Source organism: Suncus etruscus, chromosome 9 (genome assembly GCF_024139225.1).
Source record: "Suncus etruscus isolate mSunEtr1 chromosome 9, mSunEtr1.pri.cur, whole genome shotgun sequence".
Classification (NCBI taxonomy): domain Eukaryota; kingdom Metazoa; phylum Chordata; class Mammalia; order Eulipotyphla; family Soricidae; genus Suncus; species Suncus etruscus.
This window is the reverse complement of record NC_064856.1, coordinates 35,035,974-35,062,543: the sequence shown is the minus strand read 5'-3', so window position 1 is coordinate 35,062,543 and position 26,570 is coordinate 35,035,974. Positions and strand designations below refer to the sequence as shown.

The window sequence follows — 26,570 nt, the reverse complement described above, 5'->3', positions numbered from 1 at the left end:
CACTGCCAGCCATAACAAGTGATGCAAGTGGGCATCAGTTAATCTTGATCTGGTTGGAGATTTCAGATGTTTCATTCTTGAAAAAGTCTGTTCACAGGCGTAAGTGCTACCAAAGATGGTTACCATTTTGAGTGCATGGTTCCTGATATTTGGATATACACTGAGTGTATATGCTGGCAGATATCTTGGCAACCAAACAGCGCTCAGTGCTGGCGGGCTGGATCAGACTCCTCTGCGGGCCGCATGTGGCCTGCGGGCCGTAGTTTGAATACCCCTGGTCTATGGTAACTTTGTTTTCTGGATGTAGATGGGAGTTTTGTATATGCATCATTTTTATATTTGTTGATGTGTTTTGGATAAGTACACTATTGTTTATATTGAATATTATACTTAAATTACTAATACATACACCAATTCAGTAAAAAAAAACTAATGTTTTAAATGGGTCGGTATATGGGTTACAAGTGAAAAAGTTAGTGAGAAGGGCAATAGTAGAATTTAAAAATCTATAAATACAATATTTTCATGCATTTTAAAGATTCATTTATTTTCAAATTCTTTTTTTTCTTTCTTTTCTGGCACTTTCAGGCTCAGATGACAACGAAAACAACTCGTATGTCCTTACATGAATGCGATGTTGAGCAGAGCGTAAGTATTACCATACTACCTTCAGAATAGATTGATTTTATATGATAGATGTCTCTGGTTTCAGATAGCTACTCAAGAATCTGGCAGACTTCTCTTTGTAGATATCTTTGATTCACATGATGACTGGAATAAAGATTCAGTATGCAGTGTCTTTTTCCTACCTGTCATAGAGCAAATTAAACGTCTAGCTGCTTATACAACCAGGAGGACTTGGTTAGTCCTCGTTTTTTCTAGCTCACAAGTCATTAAATTATGCTTTCCAAACTCTGCTAGTAAGGATTCCTAAATCTAAAACCAGGAATTCACCCAGTCACTACATGGTGTAGCCCTAAATTTGCACTATATTGATATTAAAATTACAGTTTTAGGAGACGAGATTATATAACCCATTTAGTTCAGCTTTTTTGGTTTGTTTCTTGGGCCACATGTGTGTGTGCTCAGGAGTTACTCTTGACTCTGAGCTCCGAATTACTCCTGACGGGGCTTGGGTACCAAATAGGATGCTGAGGAATCAAACCTTGGTCGGCTGTATTATTGCTCCAGCCCCATTATTCAACAATTTTATTTTAACTTTATGTTTATCGTTTAAGAACTTTAATATTCTAATCTTTCTGAATACTCTCAGACTGGGAGAGGAAATATTACTGTTTCTCAATCTCTAGATCTCTTTTTGTATTTTTAGTTTATGGACCATACCTGACTCTCCTTTGGGCTTATTCCTGGCTCTGTGCTCAGGGATCAATCCTAATACTGTTAGAAGAACCATAAATGGTACTACGGATTGAACTGGAAGTTAACTGCCTATAAGGCAAATGCTTACTCCCCTTACTCTCACTTAGTCACATCTTTATTGTCTCAATTCTTAATGATAAGATAATATGTTTTTATGACTAAAAAGAAATAAAGGGTTACTGTTGCTTAATAACATATTGTCACAATTTCTTTTGCTTAAAACAACTTTGCTAGCGCACATAGTTTTTTGGTCTGAAAATCATTCCAGAACAGCTGCTGCTCTACTTGTGGTCACATTCAGAATATATCTAGGTGGGTTCTAGGTGGAAGGTCCACTTCCAAATTCCCTCAGATTGTTAGTAGAATTTAGTTCTTTGATGGCCTTCCCCTATCTGTTCCTGTGATTGTACTTAGGCTGTCATGTGATATATTTTTAATATATAATTGTTATTGAGATCAATGTGAATTACAAGTCTTTCACAGTTGTATTTAAGGTGTGTTGTGACAGTGAACTAGGGCTGTTCCCACCAACCGTGTTGACCTTCCTCCATCATAGAGTTCAACATGCATCCCATGCTAAGTGCTCCACACTTAGCCCCTGGACTCCTAGTGTAACTGGTCCCTTTTGTTATAGCTTGTAGTTTGGGTTTCTTGGTTCTATTGTTGTTGACTTGGGGTTTGACAACTAACATGCCTGGAGCCTGTAGTCAGTCTCATGACAGTATGCTTCAAGGGTAGAGACAACTTGTATCTCTTAGACCAAGGGAATTACTTTTCTAATATCCCCAATATTTGCAGTGCTTATGCCAAAAACAATAACAACCCGCCCAAAACTTGCCATATCTGCCCCCATATTTTTTTATTTGTTCCTGGGCCACACCTGGTGACACTAAAGGGTTACTCCTGGCTATGCGCTCAGAAATCGCTCTTGGCTTGGGGAGCATATGGGGCACCGGGGGATCGAGCTGAGGTCTGTTGTAGGCTAGCGCAAGCAAGGCAAGCACCTTACTGCTTGCACCACTGCTTCTGCCCCAGCACATCTGCCCCCATTTAAAAATTTATTTTATTTTATTTTCTTAATTTAATTTATATTTATATCTTTTATCATGTGATTTGTATTTCTACAGCAAAGAATCATTTACACTTCAACTGCACCTATTTCATGGTTCAAAGCCTTTTCATTACTTTTCATCAGTCTGCTTAAGGACTCCCACAATTTGACTTCCCAAGATCTTCCTTTCTATGGTTAACTGATTTAGAACCTTAGTTATATTTGTAAAATTTCTTAATGGCTGCATCCAGATTAGTATTTGAGTAACCATGAAAAGATGTTATACTAGGGTCCATGAGTTTGGAATTCTATTCTAGAATTCTAGCCACTTTCTACAATAAAAAGTGAGTTTACTTCAGCTACCTGTAGTTACACCTCAAAGTCACTGCTGGTACTGCTAACTGCTTAATTTTAGTATACCACTATCCCTTAAAATGCTTATATTTATCCATCTTTCTGGATGTGTAAAAAAATAAAGTAACTCAAGTCATGTGTGGGGAAAAAAATGTCTGTTTTTAGTCTTAACTTTGAGATTTAGCCAGGGCTTGAATCAATGGTTTTCTTTTATATACAAATGTTGCAATTTTTTTAAACCTATTCATTCATTGTTTATGTATATTGAGAACCCTTCTTTTATTTCATCCTCTCTTTTTGCCACACTTCTCTGTGCTCAAGGTTATTTTCTGGCTTTGTGCTAAGGAATATTAGTAGTTCTCGGTATCATTTTGGTGTCATAGGTAGAAACTGAATTAGCCCATATGTAAGAAGTGCCTTACTTGCTGTATTCTCTCTAAAGCTCATTTCCTTCCTTCCTTCCTTCCTTCCTTCCTTCCTTCCTTCCTTCCTTCCTTCCTTCCTTCCTTCCTTCCTTCCTTCCTTCCTTCCTTCCTTCCTCCTTCCCTCCCTCCTTCCCTTCCCTGCCCTGCCCTTTCTCTTTCCTTTCCTTTCATTTCCTGCCCTTCCCTTTCCCCTCCCCCTCCCTTCCCCCTCCCTTCCCCCTCTCTTCCCCCTCCCCCTCCCTTCCCCTTTCCCCTTCCCCTTCCCTTCTTTCTTCCCTTCCCTTTTTTCTTCCCTTCCCTTCCCTTCTCCCTCCCTTCCCCCTCCCTTCTCCCTCCCCCTCCCTTCCCCCTCCCTTCCCTTCTTCCTTCCCTTCCCTTTTCCCTTCCCTTCCCTTCCCTCCCCCTCCCTCCCCCTCCCTTCCCCCTTCCCTTCCCCTCCCTTCCCCCTCCCCTTTCCTTCCCCCTTCCCTTCCCCTTTCCTTCCCCCTTCCCTTCCCCTCCCTTCCCCCTCCCCCTTTCCCCTCCCCCTCCCTTCCCCCTTCCCTTCCCCCTTCCCTTCCCCTTCCTTACCCCTCCCTCCCCCTCCCTTCCCCCCTCCTTTCCCCCTTCCCTTTCCCTCTCTTCCCCCTCCCTTCCCCCTCCCTTCCCCCTTCCCTTCCCTTTCCCTCCCTTCCCCTTCCCTTCCCCCTTCCCTTCCCTTCCCCCTTCCCCCTCCCCCTCCCTTCCCTTCCCCCTCCCCTCCCCTCCCCTCCCCTCCCCTCCCCTCCCCTTCCCTTCCCTTCCCTAGAATAAGTGGTCCCCTATAGTTGGTGGTCTTGGTCATTGTGCTGATCCTAGGATGGTGCCTGGGATAGAGTCTTTCATTATGTTTTCAGATGACCCGTTCAGTTGCAGTTGTCTCAGTCAGACCTCTGGAATTAGAGATCTTGTTTGTTGTACAAATCGTAGACCAAAACCTAGGCTAGGGCTTTTTATTGGTTCCAGGATATGTACTGTCCAGTCATGATTGTAACAGCCAGTCATCTGTAGATAGCGATCTTGGCTTTTGCACAGATCAAAGGGTGACAAGTCTTCTGATTTTGTCTTATCATTGGCTGGTGGATTTGCACCAAAGTTTCTTTCCAAAGGGTGGGAAAGTTTTCTGCTATTATTTCCCTGACTACTTGTTCTTTCCCTTTCCCTATTTCCTCCCCTTCTGGTATACCTACAATTCTTAGATTATTTCTTTTGTCTTTGTTCATTAAATACTAGACTTTTTTTTTTTTTTTTGGTTTTTGGGCCACACCGGCGGTGCTCAGGGGTTACTCCTGGCTGCTGCTCAGAAATAGCTCTTGGCAGGCATGGGGGACCATATGGGACACCGGGATTTGAACCAACCACCTTTGGTGCTGGATCAGCTGCTTGCAAGGCAAACGTCTCGCTGTGCTATCTCTCCGGGCCCTAAATACTAGACTTTTTTTTTTCCAGTGCTTTGCCTTTTATTTCCTTGTTGGCTTCCTGATTGTTTTTTGTTTGCACCGTCAATGGTACCTTTAATGTCTGTCCCCTTCTCCTCCCCATTCCCTTGTCTTAACTTCGACTCCTTAACCTCAGTTTTTGTATTTAAAGCCTTTTTTTTTTTTTTTTTTTGGTTGGGTATTATCTGCTAACTTGTTTTGTTCTCTTATGTACTACTTATGACCAAGATAATCTGTTGTCTTTTTCCTCCTGACTGTTGATTTAACATGAAACCCTCTAATTCTGCCCATGTATGGAAGAACATATGGTTTCATTTTAGAGCTTAGTATTTGGATGCTTATGTTGTTTCTAGATCTTAGCTATAGTAACTCAGTGTGCTTATATCTACTCAAATTAACATGGTTGTTTTTCCCTTGGAAGAGATATCAAAGCCAGAAGAATTGCTAGATAATTGCTAGATAAGGTAATTCTACTTTCAGTTTTTTGAGAAGTTGTTTTATTGCTTGTATATTTCCATACATGCTACGTTAGTCTATGTTCCTGCCAAAAATCAAAGAGTTCCTATTACCAGAGTTTCCTTTTCCTTTTACATTATGTTTTTGAGGGAGGGAGGTTGTGGGCCATACCTGAAAGTGGTGCTTGGGTTACACCTGACTCTGCACTCAGGAATCTTTCCTGGCTTTTCTGAGGGACCATATGGGATTTTTGGGATCAAACCGGGTGGCAAGGTAATTGAAACACATGCAAGGCAAACGTCCTACCCACTGTACTACTGCTCCAGCCTTACAGTACTGTTTTTTCTGTTGTTGTTGCTAGAGGCTCTTTTAACAAGTGATATTTTATTGCTTTGTTTTTATTTTCTCTGATAGTCACTAATGATGAACACTTTCATATGCCGACCAGTTTTCTGTGTGTGTTCTTTGTTGTACTCTTTCCCTCATTTATTTTTATTTATTTATTTATTTTGGCCACACCCATGGGCCTAAGGGATTACTCCTGGCTCTGCTCTCAGAAATTGCTCCTGGTTGGCTTCGGGAGCCATATGGGATGCCAGAGATCGAACCCAGGTCCTTCCCAGGTTGATAGCATGCCAGACAAATGCCCTACTGCTATGCTATTACTCTGGCCATTTTCCCCATTTTTTGATGGGGTTGTTGTTTCCTTGCGGAGTCCTTCAGTGCTTTATATATCTTAATTACTAATGAACATTTTTTCCCCATGCAGTGTCTCTTTACTTTATTTCGTTTTATGTATTCAGACCATACTCAGTGTTGCTCAGATGGTTCCTCCCAGAGGTATTTTGGTGATGTGATGCCGAGTGTTGAGCTGGATCTTTGGCATGCAAAGCATGTACACTAACTCTTTGAGTTAATTCCCTGGTTCCTTTTTATTATGATCATAGTTTCTGTGCAGTATAGAAACTGTTGGGCTGAGTGATAATTTTTTTCTTCTGTGGTTTTCTTTTTTTGCTTTTATTTTATTTGCCAGAAGAGCTAAATCATGTGTCTTTACACATGAGGTTAATATTAAGGAGTGTTCTGCCAATTATTTCTTTGATACATTTTATGGATATGGGTCTGATGTTCAACTTCTTGATGTTCAAGTTTTCAGTCTGTTTTGAATTAACTTTTGTTTATGGTTTGAGATATTGTTTCAATTTTAGTTGGACCAGTAGTCTTTAGTATGGTTAACTAGCTTTCTAAACTCCATTGATTGAAAAGACTTTTCTGTTTAATGCTTTGGACTTTTTGTTAGTAAACTGTTCATATGTAGTGAGAGTTTACTTTTGATCTACATATTAACACCTGCTTTTATTTCAGTACCACACTGTTTTGATCATTTTCTAATCTAATTTAAGTTGAGCAAATACAGTTTACACATTCCCTCAAGAAAAAAATTTCAGGAGTAGATGAGCAGTAAAGTAAAAAATAGATTTTATTTGAGGTACTAAGGAAGGGGAGTGAGAAGATAAGAAAGGGAGAGAGTAAAGCACTCAAGAGAGAACATGGATTTCTCCCAAGGTGGAGAGAGCCATGAATGGCTTTTAGGACTGACTTTTATATATTTAGTCTTCAGATGGAAAAAAATTGGGAATTATTGGGGATTATCCCGTTTCTTGACATTTCTTTGCTTGCCTTTATTCTTCTGGAGGGGGATCCAGTCTTCTCTGGTCTGGCACCAGTTAAAGATCTTCTCAGGTCTTGGTCAATACCATATTTTCTGGCATATAAGATGACTTTTTAACCCATGAAAACGTTTTAAAAGTTGGTGGTTGTCTTATACACTGGTATATGGAATGCTGAAATTTACTCCAGCTTCAGGGACGAGTAATCACCACCACCACCCCCGCCCCACCACTGCATCCCATCCAGCTGCCAGGCATCATCACTCAGTCCTCTGCTTGTCCTCTGCTAATCTTTCAGTGCACACAGAGGAGCTGATTTACTGAGTGCTGCATCTCATCCAGCCACCAGGTTTCATCGCTGGTATGTGGCTTTCCTCTGCTCACTCTTTTGTTCGGCTTTTATGAGACACAAAGGAGGCGCTCTGTCTCCCTCTAGCTGTCCTATTAATCACTGCACCCCAGTCAGCTGTTGGAGGAGTCCCCTCTCCCTGTTAATGTAGATCACAATTAAAACATAACACTCACTACAAATGACTAATGTAAAATGATTGTGGCACTCCAAAATCTAGCTTTATTAAACATATATTGTTAACCTTTGAGGGTTCTACTCTTTTATCTCTTACGTTTTTTAATTTCCATTTGGTGTGTGTTAAAAGACAGGTAGTCTTATATGGCGAATATAGCCCCACGCCCTATATTTTAACAGGAAAATAGGGGTCGTCTTATAGGCCCAGTCATCTTATATGCCAGAAAATACGGTAGTTGTTTTTAGACTAGCTAGAATTCATTGCCATAGGAGTGGAGAGCTCTTTCCTGTCTACCTGTCTGCCTCATATTACCCCCTAGAAAATTCACCACATATTCCCTTCTTAGGACTGTCCTCTCTATCACTTCATAAAAGTCATAGAGGCAGGGGGAGACCACCATTGGCATCACATTCCATTCCATTTCATTCTGTTCTGTTCTGTTCCATTCCATTCTCTTTTCTTTGTTTTAGAATTTTATTTGAGACAGTGTGATATACAGTGCTGTTAATAATATGATAATCAGTGTCCCTTTTTAGTTCCACCCACTTTCCTTTGTGGTAAGCTCAGTTCTCTAGTGAGTTCACATTTTCTGTTCTCTTTGGTGATTTGTTATTTCTTTTATTTCTATTTGTTTTATTTTGTTTTTTGGGTTATACCCAGCAATACTTAAGGGTTAATCCTGACTCTGCTCTCAGGAATCACTCTTGGCAGGTTTGAGGAACCCTATGGGATTCTGGGGATCGAAACCATGTTGGCCGCATGCAAGGCAAACACACTACCCGCTGTGTAATGGCTCTTGCCCATTATTTATTATTTCTGTATTATGTTTCTTTATATCTCATGTATGAGAGTGATCATTCGAATATCTCTCCTTTTCACTGACTTCATTCAGCATGGTACTTTTCAGATTCATCGATATAGTGGCAATTTATCTATTTTGTTTGCTTTTGGAGCTGAGTAGTATTTCACTGTGATATATACACATATGCATATATTTTTTCTTGATCACTTGTCTTTTTTCCAGATATTAGCTTCAGCGAACATAGGAGTGAAAAGCATCTTTGGGCCTTTGGGGTAGAAGCCAAGAAGTACAATTTCTGGGTCATGGGGAAACTCAATTCCTTTTAAAAAATTTTTAATTTATGTGTTTATATTGTTTTCCAAAGAGATGGAATTAGTTGACATTTCCACCAATAGTGGATGGGGGTTGCTTTTTCTCCATATTCATGCCAACACTGGTTGTTTTTGTCCATTTTGATGTATGCAAGTCTCACCAGAGTAAGATCTCATTGTTTTTATTTGCATTTTTTCTGATGATATGTGATGCTTCTATTGGCCATTTACATGTCTTTGGGAAATCTATGGTTATATGTTCTCCTTGTTTTCTCCCTATAATTTGATTTCTGGGCCACAACCCAGATGTTCTAGGCTTCCTCCTAGGAAGCCTTAAACTCCAGAATCACTCCTGGTGACCTCCATATGGGGTACTAAGGATTACAACAATGTGAAAGGCAAGTCCCCTACCCAGTCCTCTTCTCATATTTTGATGATTTTAAAATAGTTTTACAAGTGCTTTATATGTATATATATGTATGTATGTATCTTGGATATTAACTCTTTCTCAGATGAGCAATGGCAAATATTTTCCCCAGTCTATGGGATATTTTTTATTCTAGTCAATTTTTTGTTGTTGTTGTTGTACAGAGCTTCATAATTTGATGTTGTTTCATTTATCTTTGCTTTTATTTGCCTGGCTAATTGTATTGAGTCATAAAATATACCTCTATACTCAATTTTGTGCAGGGTTTCTGGCAACAATTCTTATGCAGACTTCAACTGAGTTCGTGCTTTATTTAGGAATATGAAGTCTTAAGTGTTTGGCAAAACTTGAATAGTCTGGATATGCAACTAAAAGTTGAAAACAAGTTTCAAGGGGAGTATTGGTGGCCAAATTACAACTGACTAGTTAGCTATCAGGAGTTTGTGTTGGAGAATGTTCATCTACCAAGTTTGATGAGGAATAACCTGTGGTTGAAGGGTTACAAGTGCCAAAAAGCTCATAGACGCCAGGTTAAGAGGGTCTAAAGTGCCAGCATGGTGGCACTAGAGGTAAGGTGTCTACCTTGCCAGCGCTAGCCTAGGACGGACTGCGGTTCGATCCCCCGGTGTCCCATATGGTCCCCCAAGCCAGGAGCGACTTCTGAGCACATAGCCAGGAGTAACCCCTGAGCGTCACCAGGTGTGTCCCAAAAAAACAAAAAAACAAAACAAAATAGGGTCTAAAATATGATTAGTGGTTCCAGGTTGCTAGTGCTCAGTAATTCCTAGACAACTGTTGTCAAATTCATCTGGGTAGTAGGTGGCTGGGAAGTTTATTTTTCAAGGTAGGTTTAAGAATGAACTAAGTTCTCCATTCCAGCGAGTCTGAAGGCAGGGAACACAATCTAATTGGCAATCTTTTTGCACAACTAGCACTGAGTCCCTTTGTTTACTGAATGTTCTTTCAGAAGTTTGCCGGATACTTTCTATCTTGGCTTGTGACTTGCATAGTAGCATTTAGATTTTGACTAGGCACAAGCAGTCTTGATAAATGTCTCAGCTGCCAGCTAGCTTTTTGCTGAGGCTGGTTGAAGCTCTCCCCCAGAGATTTGATCTCAAGGTCAGTTAGGATTGCATTGCCAGGTATTCAGCACAGCTTCTCTTGTTTTTAAAGGTAAAGTTTTGAACCTTAGAACTTTTTTTCTGGAACTGAGGATGTGACTAGATAGAACACTTGTCTAGACGCATGAAATATTTGAAATATTTGTATTTGTTCTAGGAGTTTGTAGTTCTGAAGATGTACCTTTGTTTCTTTCAGGGGAGACAGGAATTGGAAAATCAACATTGATTGATACATTGTTTAATACTAATTTTGAAGACCATGAATCCTCACATTTTTATCCTCATATTAGACTTAAGGCTCATACATATGAACTCCAGGAAAGTGATGTTCGATTGAAACTGACAGTTGTGAATACAGTGGGATTTGGTGACCAGATAAACACTTTTAGACCTTTACATAATTGTTAGAGACTTGAACTTATAATCATTGCCTTCAAACAATATCATTTTAGTTTATATATTATACAGAAACTTAAGATTTAATGTATGTCTGATCCCCAATAATGTATCTCCTTCTAAACATACTAATACTTTAGCACACTTAACCCCCCAACCAACCCCCTGCTCAAGCACCTGTAAAATGACCTCTTATAGCAAAATATATACATATATTCTTTTTTTTTTTTTAGGGGGGACAAACCTGGTGGCACTCGGTTTATTTTTGACTCTGTGCTCAGAAATTACTCCTGGCAAGCTCAGCAGATCAAATTTGGTTCAGCCACATGTAAATGCCATCCCATGATGCTATTGCTCTGACCCCATAAAATTTACTGGCAAGAAGCGAAGCTTCTTTCTTTACTTTGTTTTCCTCTGTTTCTCTTTGGGTGTTGTCCGTTATCCATCTTTGTTTGGGCTGGTTTCTGAATAATTTAATACTTGTTTTTGTGTAGCTGTATCAGCCCTTTTTGGCCTCTTTTAGACCTTTATATAATTGTTAGAGACTTGAACTTACAATCATTGCCTTCAAACAATATCATTTTAGTTTATATATAATACAGAAACTTAAGATTTAATGTATGTCTGATCTCCAATAATTTATCTTCTTCTAAACATACTAATAACTTCATTTCTTTCTTTTTAATTTTTAAATTTTTTAACTTAAAGAACCCATTAAATTACAAGATTATTAATAAGTTTCAAGTATATATAATGTTCCAATATCAATTTCTTTCCCAGTGTCCATTTCCCCTTACTGATGTCCCAAGTTTATTCAGCATGTCCCATGGAAGGCTCCATTCCCCCTCCCCCTAAAACACCCCCCCATGTGTTTACAATACTGTTATTGATAGGTTATTATGCATATCACTTTACTTACTCTACACACCCACTTGTTCTCCTGGGTCTCACCTCCTTCTGTTGTTATAGCTTAAACTCAGTAAAAATACCCTACAAGGACAATGGAAAATTGAAGATAATTCCAGAGAAAGAAAATTAGAAAAATTCATTGCAAGCAGACTTATTCACCTTCCTTTAATTCTCAAATGTGTTCTATTTTACTTTGTCTACTCCCGAAACTTTTTCCTGAAAGGGCAATGGACCAAAAGGCTTAAGTATTGATTTAAGATTGATTTTACTTTCCTTAAAAGAGCAATTCGTGGGGCTGAAGCAGTGGCACAGACGGTAGGGTGTTCATCTTATATGCGCTAACCTAAGATTGACCATGGTTCAATCCCCCGGCATCCTATATGGTCCCCCAAGCCAGGAGTGATTTCTGAGCGCATAGCCAGGGGTAACCTCTGAGTGTCACCAGGTGTGTTCCCCCTAAAAAAGAGCAATTCCTTATGCCAGGCTGTCCTTGGATCCCCAAGAAATTGGTTAATAGGGACCAACTTCCCTGCCTTGAAGGAAAAATAACATCAGGTATAGCTTGATGGCTGCCTGGTGGAGCTGTTGGGACATTAAGTCCATGCCACATGAGATTTTCATGTAACTGAGTTATTAAAATTTGTCATAAGCATTTTAATGAGCTTAAACAATTATGTTTTGTAAATGAATATGCTTTAATTATTTGATTGTTTTCTGTTTTTGAAAATAAAATATTTTAATTAATAATTTTGTATTCCTTTTATAAAGAGAATAGATATAGATGTTTTGAAGAGTTGGTCATAGATTTTTCATAAATTAACTTAATCTGATGTATCTTGGAGAAGATACAATGATGACAAAATGTTATGGCTTTTATTTTTATCTTTTTAAATGTCTTTCTCTATTTTTATAAAGCTTTGTTTTTGTCTTTCTACAGAAAATCATTTTAAATGTACCTACCTTTTTTAATATAACTTATTTTTTAATATTTTTTCAGAGAAAAGAAAATGTGCGTTCTTTAACTATATGTGGCCATGTTGGTTTTGAGAGTTTGCCTGATCAGCTGGTCAATAGATCCATTCAGCAAGGCTTCTGTTTTAACATTCTCTGTGTAGGTAAGTGCTAAAGTCCTAGTATAAGTTGTTCCTTTATATAACTTACATTTATTTTATTCAATTTTATGTTCCTATTGTTAACTTGAGATGATGATCACATGATTTTTAGTCATTTAATTTTTGTACTTCTGTTTTTCTTAATTATATTGCTTTCAATGTATTTATTTTCTAAACTTATTTTACTGCTGTCTTCAGTGGTCTGAATGCTTTAGAATACATTTTGCGGGGAGTGGTCACACCTTGTGGCGCTCGGGGTCACTCCTAGCTCTACTCTCAGAAATCGCTCCTGCAGGTTTGGGAGACCATAGGATGCTGGGAATCAAACCACAATCAGTCCTGGGTTGGCTGCGTGCAAGGCAAACACCCTACCACTGTGCTACCTCTCCGGCCTTAGAATACATATTTGTGTGTGTGTGTGTGAGTGTGAGTGATGTTATGACACTGGGCCAGCCTCATGTTATTTCTTTCATAGATGACACCAACTTTGAAATATTTGTATTTGTTCTAGGAGTTTGTAGTTCTGAAGATATACCTTTGTTTCTTTCAGGCGAGACAGGAATTGGAAAATCAACATTGATTGATACATTGTTTAATACAAATTTTGAAGACCATGAATCCTCACATTTTTATCCTCATGTTAGACTTAAGGCTCATACATATGAACTCCAGGAAAGTGATGTTCGATTGAAACTGACAGTTGTGAATACAGTGGGATTTGGTGACCAGATAAACAAAGAAGAAAGGTAAATGTCTTTTGATAAAACAAGTTTTTCTCATTCAAGTTTTTTGTTTTCTTGCTGCATGAACTCATTTTATTTTCTGGGCATTTTGTTTGTGCTTAGTGATCACTTTGCTAGGCTTGGGAGACCTTATGAGTGCCATGGTTTAAACCTGAGTGGGCCAAGTGCAAGGCAAGCCCTCTATCCACTGTACTAATATTTTAGCCCTTTTATTTTCTATTATGGAAATTCATACTTTCTAGAGTTAAGTTTCTGTTAACATTATCTAGTCTTGATAGTTATGGTTAGCGCGATTGACACACCCAGTGGAGCTTAGTGATTACTCTTGGTTCTGCACTCAGGGATCACTCCTGGTTAGGCTTGGGGGACTATATGTCAGGGTTCCAACCTGGTTGGCCACCTGTAAGCAAGTATCCTACCCACTGTACTACCTCTCCAATTCACTAGTCTGATTTCATTAGAATAATTTCAATGTTTTTATTGAAGTATATTCTAGTAAACAAATTGGTTTTGATTATTTTTAACCAGTATTATATTTTATTCTTGTATAGAGTAGTCACCCCCATCAGTGCTTAGGCCAGCATTGAGACTTGACAATTGGATAATCAAGCCCAGCATTGCACTGCTGTTTGCAATATTGGTGCATAAGGTTCACAAAGGTATACCAAAGCAGTGCCCACGCCAAGCCATTGTAGTACCAGGAATTGAACTAAAGCCTTATACATGCTAGACATCTGTTCTATTAATTGAGCCTTTTCCTCTGCCCCAAATTTACCAGTATTGAAAATAAAGTTAAGACATGTGGCAAACATATATAATGACCAAATACTTTATGCATGAATTTATTATGAAATTTTAACCGGATCGCAAGGTTAATTCATCACTGCAGAAAATTTTGATATTTCTGTTTAAACTTTTATTTTATCCTTATTACTCCAAAGTATTATAGAGATTAATTTTAGATCTTGTGTTTTCAAAACTGTACAGGGGGAAAATAGTTTGGAGTAAGTTTTTTATTCTTTTCCCCCATTTTTGAGATTTAAATATTTTTATTATAGATAATAATCTGGTTTCTTAAGCTTTTTTTTTTAAAGGGGAAATATTTTGTAGAATTTGCTCATTTTGTGAGTTTGTTAGCCTTTCAACACATTTGGTTTTTTAAATGTTAAGAAATAATTGGTCTTTTATTTGTTGCCTTAACTCTATAATCTTATTATAATATAATATATTATAATAATATATTATAATATAATATTATTTTCTGTATTTTTCCTTTTCATATTTTTGAGTGGGACAAGGCATGTGGGTGGGCTTTTGGGTCACATTTAGGGATGCTTTAGAGGAATTATTTATGGCAGTGCTCTGGAGACCATATGGGATTTTGGGATTGAGCTTGAGTTAGCTACATGCAAGTCAAGTGCCTTACCACTATACAGTTTCTCTGGCCCTGTTTTCTATTTATTATGTAAAATTCTATATAATAAACTATTACATAATTTTACTTAAGCTAATTCAATATTTCTCAGTTTTGAAAGTCATAAATGCCATTTAAAAGAAATTTATTTCAGGGTCCAGAGAAGATAATATTGTGATTAAGGAGCATATTTTGCATGCAGTCAACTTCAGTGTGATTCCTAAGACCATATATGGTTCCTTGAATATGACCAGAAGTAAGCCCTAAGCACAGCTGGGCATTGTCCAACAAATAAAAATCAAAACAAAGCTTCTTTAAAAAACGTTTTTTGGCTTCACTTTGTTTTGATGTGTAGAAATAAAATTTATTTTATTTTATCCAGGTTGATAGTTGATAGTTCAAAGGGCTAAAATACACATTTTGCATACGGGAGCCCCAGGTTTGAGCCTTGGCACTGGATGGTATCCAGAACACTTCAGTAGTGATTCCAAATACTGAACTGGAATTATCCACTGACCATTACTATGTGTGGCCAAAAAACCAAAAAAAGAGAATAAATATCATGAATGTAGAAACTTCCTTAAATTTTGTGATTAATTTTAACAATTCATCTCTAATTTTTTCAGATTTTTATATAACTATATACTTCTTTTTTGTTTCTTATGAAATAATTTTGATATTTTATTTATATAGAGAATATGTTAATGAACTAATTTTTTATGTACAGTTTAATTAATTTTGACAATGGTATAATTTTGTAATTGTTATGAAGCCTGCTATCAATACCATGGCCTTAGGTATTTTGCTCACATACATATACAGGTCATGGCCAAAGTCTAGAGTGAGCTACTTTCTAGATCTCTAGTACTTTTTGTTGATACAACTGTGTTCTCTTAAATAAATTCCAGTGACTTTGACCTCCCTGAACTTTTAGCACTGATCTTTTCAGCCTGGTAAGCAGGCTGACTGCTCTCTTAGTGTTCTGTACCATGGGAACTTCCCCCAGGCCATAAGCTATTGAATCTTAATTCATTCCTAATTTTATTTCCTTCTCAAAGACCTTTTAACAGTAATTTATTAATTTATCATTGGTTTATAGAATTTGTTGATTCTCTTTTGCACCGCGATAGGTATAGTACTGCTCTCCAACCTCAAAGCTCTAGGACTACCTCTGTTGGTTCTATCACCCATTCTATGTTTTGGTAGCCACCATAGTTTTCACTGAGTCCAGGAGTAAGTTTGTTGTTTTGTTTTTGTTTTGAGAAGCTCCTTTTTATTTTGTTATTCATTTTATGCACATACGTCTTTTACTTTCTTTAGCATAATTGCCTTAAATTTCATCTGTTTATGGGGCTGGAGTGATGACGTAGGTGGTAAGGCATCTGCCTTGCCCACACTAGCCTAGGATGGACCACAGTTTGATCCCCTGGCATCCCATATGATCCCCCAAGCCAGGAGCGATTTCTGAGCGCATAGTTAGGATTAACCCTGAGCGACATAGGGTGTGTCCCCCCAGAAAACCCAAAGAAATAAAATTCATTTGTTTCATTCAAAAACTGCAGAATTTAATGTTTTCTAATGGCAGTGATATATCTTCAAATATTTATCATGGCTTCTTTATCCAGTCATGCACTGATGAGCATTTAGTTGATTCCATGTTTTTGATTATTTAGAGTCATACTCAAAAATGGGGGAAAAGAATAAAAAACTTACTCCAAACTATTTCCCCCCCCCCCATTCACCTTCCCACCAGCAATGCTTCCCATCTCCCTTCACCCCTAACCCCTGTTTATATTTGAGACAGGAATTCTATTTTTTCTTACTAAGTTTTTTCCTTTATTTTCATTAGTTTCAAGAAATATTTTATTTCTTACTATAATTCCTCTTTGATCCAGTTGTATTTCGCACCATTTGGTTCATGTTCCATGTGTTCGAGTTTTCCCCTCATTTTCTTTTTATGGTTGATTTTCTACCTTTATGGCATTGTGGTCTGAGAGGATGCTAATATGATGTTTATATCAGTATATTTATAATTAGATATCTGTAGTATGTAATCTATCCTGGAGAATTTTCTGAGTATACAAGAGAAGAATGTGCATTAACATATATATAATATATATATTATATATATATGTTGGAAAGAACTATATATTTGTTAGTACCAGTTCTTTTAAATGGGGGGGTGAAACCCAACTACAAACATGTTTTTCATCATGGTGCTTAAATGAAAGTATTATTAAAAAAAGAAAGAAAAAAAAAGAAAGGAAGAAAGGAGGGAGGGAGGGAGGGAGGGAGGGAAGGAAGGAAGGAAGGAAGGAAGGAAGGAAGGAAGGAAGGAAGGAAGGAAGGAAGGAAGGAAGGAAGGAAGGAAGGAAAGAACTATTATAATCTATGAAGCATCAAAAAAAAAAAAGGAGACATTCATACCAATACAGGGTTACATAAAGAAATAAAAGCTTTCTCAAATGAAGAACCAAAAACATATCCCAAGTAACTGGAGAAAGAACAATAAATGAATAGCATAATTTGGAGAAAGATATATAGCATAAATCAATAAATGGGAATCAAGAAAATAATAAAATGAGTCAAAAAAAGAAACCAAGCTGATTTTGAAAGAATAAACAAAACAAAACTGGCTAGATTCAAGGAAAATAAAAGAAAATGCTCAAATAAATCAAATCAGAGATTTAAAAAATGAGAAATTATAAAAGAGCCCTAGAAAAACTATATCATAGGGACCGGAGAGACAGCATGGAGGTAAGGCGTTTGCCTTGCATGCAGATGGATGGGGGTTGAAATCCTGACATCCCATATGGTCCCCTGAGCGCTGTCAAATGTAAACCCCCCCCCCCAAAAAAAAAAACAAAAAACAAGAGTAACACAAATACTAGCCAAGATGGTATTAATAATAATCAATACAAAATGAATCATCAACTTAAATTGATAAAAATCTTCATAACAGGATAAAATTTAATACCTGATGAAAATGTCTGTACATGATCTTTAAAAACTAACTCTTACAAATAATGAAAGATATTTATGCTAACTAAAAGGAAAGGCAAAGGGAAAGAAAGGAGAAAAGGGAGGAAGAAAGAGCAAGGAAGAGACATGAAAGTACGTAAGAATGGCCTCGCAGTAAGATACAATAAAGTTAGTCCTACCATGTGCAGTAAGTTGTTAAACATTAAAAAGAAAAAAAATTAAACACCATCTCCAAATGTCATGAATAATATGAATCGGATCTACCCTCTCATTTTAAAAAGCAACAAAATATACATAAAAAGTACTTCATAAATTGTAATTCACCCTAGAAAACTATGATCAACAATCCATCAACAGCACTGTTAGCCTGTTAGAAATTTATTGTAAGCATATGAAAACATCAATTTGAAATATTTGCTGACCTGAAAGAGAAATGGAAGAGGACTAGTAGATATACATAGGACACTCCCTCCCCAGAAACTTGGATAGACATTCTTCTCCAATGTACATGGGTCATTCTCCAGGATAGACTATATGCTGGCACATAAAGCATACCTCCATAAAATCAAGAGGATAGAAATTTTGCAAGCTACATTTGCTGACCATAAGGCTCTGGAATTAGATGGGAACTACAAAGGGACACAAGAAAAAATTTAACAACTGGAAATTAAACAGCCTACAATCAGTGGGTTCAAGATGAAATCAAAGAAAAAATCAAAACTTTTCTGGAAACACGACAATGAAGACACAAACTATCAGAATCTTTTGGACACAGCAAAAGCAGTACTGAGAAATATTTATAACTTTGCAAGCACACATCAGGAAGAAAGAAGGGGCATATCTAACCAGCTTAATGACACTGCTTATAAAATTAGAAAATGATCAACAAAAGGAACCAAAAATAGGGAAAAAGAAGGAAATAACAAAACTTAAAGCAGAAATCAATGAAGTGGAAACCCAAAAAAGAATTTGAAAGATCAATGAAAGAAGAAGTTGGTTCTTTGAAAAAATAAACAAGATTGATAGACCATTGGCAAAACTCAAAAGAAAGAGAAACTTGATAACCCGTATTAGAAATGAAAAGGGAGAGATCACTACAGATATTGCAGAGATTCAAAGGGTAATCAGAGACTACTTTGAGAAACTCTGTGCCATTAAACATGAGAACCAGGAAGAAATGGATAAATTCTTTTTTTTTTTTTTTTTTTTTTGGTTTTTGGGCCACACCCGTTTGATGCTCAGGGGTTACTCCTGGCTATGTGCTCAGAAATCGCCCCTGGCTTGGGGGGACCATATGGGACGCCGGGGGATCGAACCGAGGTCCTTCCTTGGCTAGCGCTTGCAAGGCAGACACCTTACCTCCAGCGCCACCTACCCGGCCCCTAGAAATGGATAAATTCTTGGACTCTTATAACCTTCCACAGTTGAATAAGGAGGATGTAGCATATCTAAACACCCCCATCACTGTTGAGGAAATTAAAAACGTAATTTAATGCCTGCCAAAAACAGAAGCCCAGGCCCAGATGGATTCACTAATGTATTCTTTCAAACCTTTCAAGAGAAACTACTACCAAACCTGGCCCGGATCTTTCATAAAATTGGAAAGAAAAAAAAAAAAAACAAAAAAAACCACTTCCAAATAGGTTTTATGAAGCCAACATCACTTTGTTACCAAAACCAGACTGAAATGCTGCCCAAAAAAAAGAAAATTACAGGCCAATATCTCTGATAAACACAGATGCAAAGATCCTTAACATTCATAAGTCCAACACCCATTCTTTTTTTTATAATTATCTTTATTTAAACACCGTGATTACAAACATAATTATAGTTGTATGATTACAGTCATGTAAAGAACACCCCCCTTCACTAGTGCAACATTCCCACCACCAATTTCCCAGATCTTCCTTCTCCCCACCCCCCTACACCTGTACTCGAGACAGGCTTTCTACTTCCCTCATTCATTCACATTGTTATGATAGTTTTCAGTGTAGTCATCTCTCCAACTGTACTCATCACTCTATGTGATGAGCTTCATGTCATGAGCTGCACCTACCAGCCCTCATCTCTCTTGTTTCTGAGATACTGTTAAAAATGTCTTTCATTTTTCTTAAAGCCCATAGATGAGTGAAACCATTCTGCTTCTTTCTCTCTCCCTCTGACTTACTTCACTCAGCATAATAGATTCCATGTACATCCATGTATAGGAAAATTTCATGACTTCATCTCTCCTGACGGCTGCATAGTATTCCATTGTGTATATGTACCACAGTTTCTTTAGCCACTCATCTGTTGAAGAGCATGTTGGTTGTTTCCAGAGTCTGGCTATTGTAAATAGCGCTGCAATGAATATAGGAGTAAGGAAGGGATTTTTGTATTGTATTTTTGTGTTCCTCAGGTATATTCCTAGGAGTGGTATCCAACACCCATTCTTGATAAAAACTTTCAGCAAGATGGAAATGAATTCAGGCTTCTAAGATGCTGGAATTTAGGTCCTAAGTACTATGCATGGCTTCTGGACTTCACTTTTTTTTTTCTTCTTGAAATAGAATGACAAATAGCTCCTGAATGAAATTAACATTGATGATTTTAGTAGAAGAATTAAAATTTCTTCAAAAACGGTTGGGAAGCAATTATTTAAAGCATTTCAGAACATTTGCTTTCTATCTGATCTCTATCATTGGAGTATAAAAGCGGTCATAGACACAAACAACTGATTGTGTTGGTTTCAGTAAGAATTCATTTACAAAACAGCCTTCAGGCTTTATTTGATCCACTTATAGGTTTATTTTAGGTTGTTTTGGTCTGTGTTGTTATCTTTTCTGCTTATCTGTTTCCTTTTGAATTTTGATCTGGTTATTTTCTTACCATTTTGAGTATTTCAATGTAAGGGTGTAAATTTTATATTTTAAACCAAAATATCTTATTTCTTTGGAAGAGTGAGATATCCTAATGGCATATTAAGTGTATTTGTTTAGGAGAAAATGTTTTTGCTTTCAAGAAGACAAGAATGATGCCAAAGCATTTAAGATACTCTTTTTTGACTATTTAGTTTTTATAATATTAAAGATTTATTTTCAGTCACTAATAAAAGTTTCTTTAAAAGCCTATATTGAAAATAGTACTTTTTAATTACTACTTTCTTAGTTTGGGGAGGGAATCATGTTGAGTGACATTTACACCAATTTTCCGAGAATGATGCCCATCCACTGATGTTTAAAGTAGTATGCTTCTTGTAGAGAAACAAAAATGTGCTGCCTCTGTCTTCAAATTGCTTATCATGTAAATGAATAGAAGGAAGTATTCTATGAGTTCAAAAGAAGTGATAGTCCCTAAGGATTAGAATAGTCAGATAAATTTTTGGAAAAATTTACTTCTGAATACACTTATTGAGTGCCTCAGCTATACAGATTATGCAGCTGTATTGGCTAATTAACTTAATATAAAAAGTGTTTAGGGACTTGACATAATTTATTTGCTGTTACTGTCATTTGAAAAATCAGATTTACTTATTGAGACTAGTGAAGAGAAGAATGCTGAATTATACACACAGTTTAGAATATCATAATAATGTACAATATCTACAAACTAATCTCAAAACAAGATTATTACAGTCTTTTGAACATGCACTGTGGTATGATATTCATCTTTAATGATGCAAAGACCTAAACAGCTTCCTGCTGGGTTACCAGTTAAATGTGATCTAAAGATTCACAGCATAGTGTGATGTGCTTTTACTATATATATGCCTACTTTATTAGTACTTCATTAATATAAAGATAGTTTTATTTGATGTGTATCTTTCCTCACTTTACTAACACTTTTCATGCCTTACAAATTTAAGATGCAAAGAATTTTGGAATGCCTTTTCTCAGTTAAATGATACACCATGATCTAGCTTGATAACAGTTTAAATGCCTACCCTCACTCAGTTTGGTGTGTAGGAATATTTGTCAGAAAGACAAATACTCATGTGAATGAGAGAAGGAATCATTGTAAAAGGTTTTTATTTTCTATAAAACTTATAGTCATATTGCCATTTTATTTTGGTATATGCATGTTCCATACATTGTGTTTAGGTAATAATGAATCTTAACAGATATATGAACTGTTAATAGTAAAATAAATTTTCAAACTTTAGAGGTAACATTGATATATTGTATTAAAGATTTGAATTGTTTTTCAGCTACCAGCCAATAGTTAACTACATTGATGCTCAGTTTGAAGCCTATCTCCAAGAAGAATTGAGAATTAAGCGTTCACTCTTTAACTACCATGATTCTCGTATCCATGTATGCCTCTACTTCATTTCACCTACAGGCCACTCTCTGAAGACACTTGATCTCTTAACCATGAAGAGCCTTGATAGCAGGGTGGGTTTGAAAACTAAGTAACCTTATTATGCTTTTATAGTTATTTGAAACTACTAAAATATTTTTATGATATGTGAATTACATATATATGTGAAAGCATGTGCATTTTTGAAACATTAGTAATCTTTAGGTTATTTTCAAATTGGAAAATGAGATAAAAGAAAACTTTAACATCAATTTTAATCTTTTAATAATTGGCTTTTGAGAATATAGATACTCGTTTATTTTTTAATATACCTTATTTGACACTATTTTACTTTATGATACTGTTAAGAGAAGTTCACTGACAAAGGTTAAAGTATACTGTTTTATAATAAATTGTTTTAATTTGGAATATCAAACACATATGTTGAATTTCTGTGCTAAGAATATATAAATATGAGGTGTTATAAAATTATGATTCATAATACATTGATGAAGATGATGTCATTACTAATTCAAATTAAATTTTAAGTTGTTTATAGTATGTTTAAATACTACTGTCATTTTACTACAAAAGAAATCAGTAGAGCTTTCTGTTACTCTGTATAGGAAATGCGACTTTAATTATCCCTGTCAATAATTTAGTGAGATTGGATTTACAGAACATGAGCAGTAAGGCTATTTTTGATTGACTTTTATTTTTTATTTTATATTTTAACAATATACTATGATTACAAAAATGTTTGAAGTCGGGTTTTAGTCATAAAAAGTATACTCTCTTCATCAATACAGCCTTCCCTCCACAAATGCCACCCATCTCCCTCTTTTCCCATTCTGCCTGCTTTCAAGACAGTCATTCTGTTTCTCTTACTACCATGTCATGATTTTGTTAGTGTAGTTATTTCTCTTAACTGCACTCACCCTCTTTATGATAAGCTTCATATCATGAGCCAATTCTTCCAGACCTTATCTTTATTGACTGAGTATTATTACCTTACTGTCTTTTGTTTTCTGAAAACCCAGATGAGCGAGACTATTCTGTCTCCATCTCTCTCCCTCGGGCTTACTTCATTCAGCATAATAGTTTCCGTATCCATCCAAATATAGGAAAACTTCATGGTCTCATTTTTCCTGACAGCTGCATAGTATTCCATTGTGTATATATACCACAGTTTCTTTAGCCACTCATCTGTTGTTGGGCATCTGGATTGTTTCCAGATTTTCACTATTATAAATAGTTCTGCAATGAATATAGGCATATGGAGGGCATTTTTATATTATGTTATTGTGTTTCTAGGAGTGGTATAGCTGGATCATATAGTAGCTCAATTTCCAGTTTTTTTTTGAGGAATCTCCGTGTTATTTGCCAAAAAGGCTGGACTAGACAGCGTTCCCACCAGCAATACATAAAAGCTCCTTTCTCTCCACATCCTCGTAAGCACTGATTGTTCTTTATGATATGTGCAATCTCTGTGGCATGAGATGGGACTTCATTGTTCTTTTGATTTGCACTTCCCTGATGATTAGTGATGTGCAGCATTTTTTTTTCATGTGTCTTTTGGCCATTTGTATTTCTTTTTTAAGGAAGCGTTTATTCATTTCTTCTCCCCATTTCTTGCTGGAGTTAGATTTTTTTTTTCTTGTTAAGTCTGTCAGTATCTTGTATATTTTTGATATTAGCCCCTTATCTGATGGGTTTGGGTGAATAGTTTCTCCCATTCTGTGGATGGCCTTTGTATCCTAGATACTAATTCCTTTGATGTGAAGAAGCTTCTCATATTAAGGTTTGTTTATATCTGCTTTTATTTATTTTTTTTGGACAGCAGTGTTTCCTCCTTGAAGATGCCTTTGGTCATAATGTCATTCAGCGTTTTACCTAAGTGTTCTGTGTATCTTACGATTCTGGGTCTGATATTATCCATTTGGATTTGAGCTTTGTGCATGATGTTAGATGGAGGTCTGAGTTTGCCTTTTTTCCATGTGGCTGAGCAGTTGTCCCAATACCACTTGTTGAAGAGGCTTTCCCCACTCCTTTTTTTTTTGGTTTTTTTTTTTTTTTTTTGGGGGGGGTCACACCCGGCGGTGCTCAGGGGTTACTCCTGGCTGTCTGCTCAGAAATAGCTCCTGGCAGGCACGGGGGACCATATGGGACACCGGGATTCGAACCAACCACCTTTGGTCCTGGATCGGCTGCTTGCAAGGCAAACGCCGCTGTGCTATCTCTCCCCACTCCTTTTTTGTGTTCTTGCTTCTTTATCAACAATTAATTAATTGTATTTCTGGAGAACATTCTCGGAATACTCCAGTCTGATCCATTGATCTGAGGATCTGTCATTATTCCAGTACCATATTGTTTTAATGATTATTGTTTTGTAAGACAATTTAAAGTTGGGTAGAGTGATGCCTCTATCTTCTTTTTATTACGGGTTGCTTTAGCTGTTCCTGGGCATTTATGTTCTAAATGAATTGCAGAAGTGTTTGATCCACTTTTTTTGAAGCATGTCATGAAGTTTTTAGAATAATTATATTAAATCTGTATAATTCTTTGGGGGAGAATTGCCATTTTAATGATGTTAACTCTCCCAATTTATGAACAGGGTATCTCCATTTCCTTGTGTTCTATTTTTTCCTGAAGCAGTGATTTGTAGTTTTTTGTGTATAGGTTCTTCACCTCATTAGAAACGTTAATTCCAACGTATTTGAACTTCTATGGTACAAATGTGAATGGGATATTTTTTAATGTCCATTTCTTTATCTTTATTTGTATACAAGAAATCTACTAATTTTATGTGATAATTTTATAGCCTGTCATTTCGCTATATGAATCTATTGTTTCTAGAATCTTTTTGGTAAGAGCCTTTAGGGTTTTCTAAATATAGTGGCATGATATCTACAAACAGTCAGAGCTTGACTTATTTAGTTACTATTCTACATGCCCTTTATATCATTATCTTGCCTGACTGTTATGGAAAATATTTCCTGTACTATATTGAATAGGAGAGGCTTTAGGAGATAGCCTTGTCTTATGCCAGATCTTAGGGGAAAGTCTTTCACTTTTTGTCTATTGAACATAGCATTTGCCATGAGCTTCTGGTAAATGGCCTTGCCTATATTGAGAAAAGTTACTTCCATTTTCATCTTCTTGAGAGTTTTATCATGAATGGGTATCAATCTTAACAAATGCTTTCTCTGATTATATTATGATCATGTAGTTTTTAATTTTTCTTTTCGTGATTTGAATTGAAAATGTTGAACCATCCTGCATCTCCAGAATGAATCCTACTTGTTCATGGTGAATGACTTTCTTGCTAAGTCATTGGATCCTATTTACTAGAATTTTGTTGAATATTTACATCTGTGTTCATAAGGGATGTTGGTTTGTAGTACTCATTTTTGTTTGTTTGTTTGGTTTTTCAGGCCACACCCGTTTGATACTCAGAAGTTACTCCTGGCTAAGTGCTCAGAAATTGCCCCTGGGTTGGGGGGACCATATGGGATGCTGGGGGATCGAACCACGGTCGCGATCTTTCCTTGGCTAGCACTTGCAAGGCAGACACCTTACCTCTAGTGCCACATCGCCAGCCCCAGTACTCATTTTTGTGGCATCTCTGTTTTTGGTATTAGGGTGATGTTAGCTTTATTAAAACTATTTCATAGTGTTTCTGTTTCTTCAGTTTTCTGGAAGAGCCTGAAAAGTATAGGCATTAGGTCCTCTTGAAGGTTTGAGAGAAGTGTTTATTGAATCCATCTGGGCCTGTGCTTTGTTTTTAGGAAGACTTTTGATTACTATCTTAATTTTCTCAATAGTGATGGGTCTGTTTAAATATGCTTGATAATCTTTATTCAACCTTGGAAGATTATAAGAAGAATTTTTCCATTTCTTCCAGGTTCTTATGTTTTGTGGCTTAGAGTTTCTCAAGGTAGTCTCTGATTACCCTTTGAATCTCTGTAGTATCTGTACTGATCTCCATTTTTTTTCATTTCTAAATTGTTTAAGTTTCACTCCCTTTCTTTGTGAGTTTTGCTAGTTATTTATCAATCTTGTTTATTTTTCCAAAGAATCAAAATTTGCAACTGTAGAACTAAATAATTAAGAGGCCCTTTGGATGGAGCTGGATAGTGATGGGATGAATGGAGGGGCCTTTCTCTGCTGTCCCAGGCCATGTGGCTTCAACTCTCATCAGCCGGTGGGTCTGAAAGTTCAGGAGAGTGGCGGGTAGAAAACTCACAAGCAGGCTTCAAGGTAGATCATCTTTATTCCAGGCCCTGCCCAACATGTATGGCCTATATCATAACCATCTATGCTGAATCCTTATTCAGCCCTGCATTCTAACTTGACTTTCAACAATCTTTCCTCCTGCCCTTTCTCCAGTCATGCAAATCCCCTTGCCTCTGAGGCCAAACCTTTTTGTTACCTACCAAAGACTCTGCCCAGGAATGGGCAGGTCTTTTCTGTAGGTAAGGTTACACAAAGAATGGGGAGATGGGGCTACATCTGCCCCCCTTTTTACAAAGGGGGCCGATGTAACCCCACCCCCCACTCTTCCTGTAACCTTACCTACAAGAAAGACCCTCCCATTTCTGGGAGATATCTTGGGGAGGTTACAAAAGATTTGGCCTTAGGGGGAAAAGGGAATTTGCATGGATGCAGGATGGAGGAGGAAGCAGGAGGAGATCTCTGAGGGACAGGGTACAATGCAGGGCTGAATAGGAATCCAGAGTAAATGGTTATAATATA

The 26,570-nt window shown here is 37.0% G+C and overlaps 1 protein-coding gene across 1 annotated transcript in view; it reads left to right on the top strand.

Annotated features, from left to right (window-relative positions):
• The window catches only part of SEPTIN10 (septin 10), a 95,438-nt gene that overhangs the window by 39,588 nt on the left and 29,280 nt on the right, over positions 1 to 26,570 (top strand). Inside the window, 4 exon segments of the mRNA XM_049781370.1 lie at positions 589 to 648; positions 12,284 to 12,401; positions 12,949 to 13,144; positions 21,724 to 21,910. Coding sequence (XP_049637327.1) covers positions 589 to 648; positions 12,284 to 12,401; positions 12,949 to 13,144; positions 21,724 to 21,910 — 561 coding nt within the window.